The 5,715-nt window shown below is 33.7% G+C and overlaps 1 protein-coding gene across 1 annotated transcript; it reads left to right on the forward strand.

Annotated features, from left to right (window-relative positions):
- Positions 1-2,033: 2,033 nt before the first annotated feature.
- Positions 2,034-2,975, forward strand: LOC142844995 (olfactory receptor 4K3-like). Its single transcript, XM_075963760.1, has one exon. It carries the CDS (start codon positions 2,037-2,039, stop codon positions 2,973-2,975), a length of 939 nt encoding a protein of 312 aa, XP_075819875.1. The 5' UTR covers positions 2,034-2,036.
- The last annotated feature ends 2,740 nt before the right edge of the window (positions 2,976-5,715 follow it).

Here is a 5,715-nt window from a genome sequence, read left to right on the forward strand (position 1 = left end):
TTAAACACAATATTACAGTGACACATCAATAGATTATCGTATGTCACTCTGTCTTCTAAAATACTGATAGGTCCTGGGCAAGAGCAGAGCATATTGAAATGTTTGTTATGTTCCTGAAAGGAAACATGTCAATGTCTTTTATATATATTTATATAAACACACACACACACACACACACACACACATATATATATATATCTATATCTATATATATATATATACACACACACATGTATTCATGACCTTAGGAAAGTATAAGATATATGTATATTAAAGAAAGGTTAAACACATTCACATGTATTTGATACCAAAGGTATGATTTACCTGAAATAAATATAAACAAATGTCATACATAAATATTTGTTTTATATGTGTGTATCATTATATATTTTATACAAAGATATCATTTGAACAACAAAATAATTACCTATAGTTTAAGCACCATTTTGTTAAAAATAAACTAAAAAATATGATAAAAGGACAAAACTCATGTATCATTGTACTCTGGGTATTAGAAAAGCTTAATTATTTCTGAATGTATAATTTCTTCTACATCTTTACTACATGTTACATTGAATGTGCAATACTTTAAAGCTATTGTAATATCTGGCACCATTTTTAATAATGCCTCATTCCTCATATATAAATAAAACATCCCATGTAAGATCATTAAAAGTATTTTGATGAATCATGGTCACCATAATGTATCATAAAATAGGTGTAAAGTATTTTACATCCATAGATGTATGATGTAGTAGTGTCATAGATCTATAATATTAGAGGAGGCATTTTAAAAGGCATTGCATGAAATTTGGTTCTACAATGCAGCAGATGTCAAAAGTAGTCTGACACAGCTTTGAAAAGAAATGAGCTTGCTCTCTTAGATAGTTTTTCCTTTCATTTGTGGCACAGTTCTATCAGGACTGCCTGAGCTTGTCCAGAACAAAGACAATAACAGCAGATATGCTAAAGAGGACAGGAGACTCCAGGAAGAGTCGACCATACACAACGAAGAAAGACAACTAAGAAATACTAAGAGCTGGACAATCATCCTCAAGGAGGAACACATTAGTAGGTTATCCAGTACCAAATGGTCTTCTCTTACAGCTTACAGGTAACAATATTCAGACAGAGCAGGTCATATTTAGGTATAAGCATATATGCATGCAATAGTAATTACTGGAAACAGAGGTCAAGTATTTGAAAAAGAGCATGGAGAAGGTCTATTGTATGATTTATAGAGAAGAGAGGAAAGGGGGAAATGGTGTAACTAAAATAACATCTCAAAAATCAAAGAAATAATTAAAACAAATAAAAAGTTATCCTGGAAATTTTTAGGTTGAACAGAAACTTCCATGTGAAAAATCAATTTTTTCAAGAAACACAAATTCTTTGCTGTATATCAGTGTATTTTCCTTAGATATTTGGTAAATCTTTGCAAAGCACATGTGTTAACTTTTATGCTATCATGCTGCTATAGCACATAGAAGTGTTGTTACTTGGTGCCTTCACAATTACCTTGTTTTTTATCCTTACTTCACCTTTCTGAGTCCTCAAAAGGCAGGACTGTTAAATAGTTCTGATGATAGCATCAGGGAACCCATTGTTCACCTGCTGGATTCCACCCATTTAGAGATTTCAAAAGATAAAGAATGATAAGACCCACAAGTTTAGAATCACTATATGCGGAAGAAAAAGGAGAAATATTATTCACCATGTAGTTTGAATATTATCTATCAGATCTGTATAAGCACACTGTCTCTGTTTTGAAATGAATAGTTGATAATCACTGAAGTATAAGGTCATACTCATCCAATGCTGACAAAGTACAGCTGTGCTTATTTGTTTATGGGGAGTGGCTCTCAGCTCATTAGCTTTCACTTGGGCAGCCTCGCATTTCTCATTACATTTCTGTGTTTCTAGTCCGGTAAGTTTCAATGTGAATGTTAAGTTCTACAAAAGAAGTAACTTTCCTAGTATGACTAATTCTTAATATTTCTTAATTTGTAGGTCACTCTGAAAACTCACTGAGTGCAATGGATTGGGGCAATCAGTCTGTGATATCAGAATTTATTCTTTGCGGACTTACCAACTCAAAAAAGCTTCAGGTCTTACTCTTTGTGATATTTTTCATACTTTATCTGCTCATCGTGTCTGGAAATATTGTCATCCTTGTTTTAATCACCACTGACCCCCATCTCCATTCTCCCATGTACTTCTTGTTGGCCAACCTGTCCTTTATTGACATGTGTCTTTCCTCAAACATTACTCCTAAGATGATATCAGACTTTCTCAGAGAATACAAGACCATCTCCTTTACAGGATGCTTGTCCCAAATTTTTTTCTCCCATTGCATTGCTGGAGGAGAGATGATGCTGTTGGTGGTAATGGCTTATGACCGCTATGTGGCCATCTGCAAACCCCTCCACTACTTCACCATTATGAACCTGAAAAGATGCACTGGGTTGGTGTTGATTTCTTGGACTACTGGCTTTATACATGGTATGAGTTACTTGGTAGTGGTTGCACAGTTGCCTTTTTGTGGCCCCAAGGAAATAGACAGTTTCTTTTGTGATATGCCATTGGTGATCAAGCTAGCCTGCATGGATTATCATCATTTAAACACTTTAATGAATGCTGAATGTGGGGTTGTAGTTGTAAGCTGCTTCACTCTGTTGCTCATTTCTTACACATATATCCTTATCACTGTTGGCCAGAGTTCTAAATCTGGTGCATCTAAGGCTCTGTCCACATGCAGTGCCCACATCACAGTGGTGATGATCTTTTTTGTTCCCTGCATCTTCATCTATGTGTGGCCCCTCAGTATCACCTGGTTTGATAAATTTCTTGCTGTGTTTTACTCTATTTTTACACCTCTTCTAAATCCAACCATTTATACACTGAGAAATAAAGAGATAAAAAATGCTATGAAAAGGTTTATAGACAAATTCCTGGGTCTCAAAAGAAATTTATAATATTCAGGAACATGTACTAATTGGTTCACAAACTAAGATTGTCTCTGTGAAACATAATTAAAACTTGCAAATATGTTTATATTTAAAATTTTTACCAATCTTTTGATATAGATATTATTTAACATTTTAAAAAATGTGACATGTATTTTTAAATTGTTTTCCTTTGTCTTAAATTCTAAATATGAACTCTTTCCACACAGGAATGCAATCAAAGTATTCTTCTATGTTTTTAATAAAATTTATCTTAATATTTTTGAATATCCTCATATATTTATGTAGTGAATAAAATCGTAGTGAAGGTTACCTGAGTATACTTCTGTAAAACACTTCATGACCATTGGTTTTATAATTTCATAATTGCTAGTTTGAATTGTGAATTTTCCTGAAATATTTACTTCTGTAATACATAATCTCTTCTCCTTAGCTGGAATATATCAAAGAATTTATACTCTATTCTGTCTTCCTTTTAGAAAGTCATATTATAGAATATTTCATTGTTGTTACATTTATTGCAAACACCCATGAAGGTTCAGATATTTAATAAGCTTACCAGTATCTCCCAAAGAAAAGGAAGTATTAGTTTTTAAAAATTTAACAACCATTTATTAATACTTTTATGTACTAGTGCTTCAACTTATTGTAGTCATTATTACCTCACTGATTCTCATGTTGAACATATTTTAAAGGAAAAGGCTTTATTTTATTATTATTTAAAAAAACATGTTTCAGTCTGCTATAGACTTCATGTGCTTCGAAGTTAGGAGGTTATTATAAAATAGTTTTGGCCACATATTAAAATTAGATTATTTTCTCATATAATATATCCTTATTACACTTTCCTCTCTCTTTACTCCTGGTTCCTCCCACCTTCTCGACTATCTGGATTCCCCTTTTTCTGTCTCTCATTAGAAAGGGTGGAGTTTTAATGACAACAACAAAACATAATAAAATAAAATATAAAACAAAATTCATTACTTTGAAACTAAAAACTGCAAAACAATAGAAGGAAAAGATCCCCAAGACAAGTCACTAGAATCAGAGATCCTCTCAGTCACACACTCAGGAGTTTCATAAAACTACTAAGCAGAAAGCTATAATATTTATTTACAGAGGATTTCGTACAGACTCCTGAATGCCCTGTGCTTGCTGCTATATTTTTGTGAGTTCATATAAGTTTTTCTTAGTTGATTTAGAGGGTTGTTATTGTCTTACACCTATTATAATTAGAGGGTGCTCTCATTGTCTTCTAATCCCTTTGGCTCTTACACTCTTTCTATATTTTTTCCAAGTTTTCTGAGCTCTTATGGGAAAGATTTGATGGATATATCCCATATAGAGCTGTATGTTCCAAGGTCTCTCTCTTTTGCCTAATGTCTGACTGTGGGTATTTGTTTCCATCTACTGCAGCATGAAGCTTTTTCTAATTAAGGCTGAAAAATGCTATAATCTATGAGTATAGAAGCATATCATTAGGATTAATTTATTTTGTTATTTTCTTTTGAGTTGTATTTGTTCTTTTTTCTCTAAATCTCTCGTTTGTTGTTGTTGTTGTTGGTTTTGAGTTCCATCTTGTCAAGGTGACCTTAAGTCAAATCAGATATTCATGGTTTATTCCCACAAGTTTTGTGTCACATTGCTTTAGCACATTTTGTAAGCAGTACAGATTGTAAGTCAAAGATTTTTGTGGATGGGTTGGTGTTTATCTTCTTTTGGTTGCCTGAAGAGTACCTTTCCATACCAAAAAAACTAGATGCAGTTCAAGGTTCTGTGTAGGTGCCAGGTGTACCTCTCTATGCTCAGTGAGTTGTGTGGATACTGTCTACAGCAATGTGGTCCTGCTTTCTATTCGTAGAGAGCAGCCTATTATATTATCAACCCCCTGAGTTGTTTGGGAGATTTCCATGAGACCCTATTAGGTAAGAACTCCAGGATATAATCCAGTCCCAAAAGGGAAGCTTCTTATTTCGTGACAAGAGAGGACCAGTTTGGACTCCCATATTATTTTTTAGGGTTTACTCTATGCATTTTAGGAAGATTCCACTGCACTATGTTTCTCTCCACAAATTCAACTCTAGTTGCTTTCCTATAGTCGCTTCTTCAGCCCCATCTCCCCTTCCCATCTTATCCTTTGTTTTTATCTTTCCCACCACTTCCAGTCTTCCCATAAAATCTATTCTATTTCCCCTCCCAGAGAGATAAATGTACTCAACCCCCTTTCCCAGTCCTTTCCTCTATACTTGACCTTTCTGGGATTACAGACTGTAGTAGCTTTTTTCCTTTATTTAATGGATAATATATACAAATAAGTGAACACATACTATATTTATTTTTCTGGTTCTGAGAGTCCTCACTCATGATGATTTTTTTCTAGTTCCATTCATTTGCCAGCAATTATCATGGTGTCCTTTTAAAAAACAACAGCTGAACAGTACTTCATTATGTAAATATACCACATTTTCCCCATTCTTTTGTTTTTGATATTATTCATAGGGTAGCAATGAACACGGTTTAACGAGTGCCCTTGTTGTAGGATAAAGTGTCCTTTGGAAAATTCCATAGTAGTTGTGCAACTTTGTACTCCCACCAGCGATGGAGGAGTGCTACTTTATTTGACACCTTCACTAGCATTAGTTTTCACTGTGTTATTGATCTTAGCATGTAAGATAAAATCTCAAAGTAGTTTTCATCTGTATTTTCCTGATAGCTAAGAAAATTGAACATTCCTTATCTATTTGAGATT

The sequence above is a fragment of the Microtus pennsylvanicus genome, chromosome 2 (genome assembly GCF_037038515.1).
Source record: "Microtus pennsylvanicus isolate mMicPen1 chromosome 2, mMicPen1.hap1, whole genome shotgun sequence".
Lineage (NCBI taxonomy): Eukaryota > Metazoa > Chordata > Mammalia > Rodentia > Cricetidae > Microtus > Microtus pennsylvanicus.

Coding starts and splice junctions, on each gene's coding strand:
- LOC142844995 (XM_075963760.1), top strand. CDS start 2,037: ATGGATTGGGGCAATCAGTCTGTGATATCAGAATTTATTCTTTGCGGA.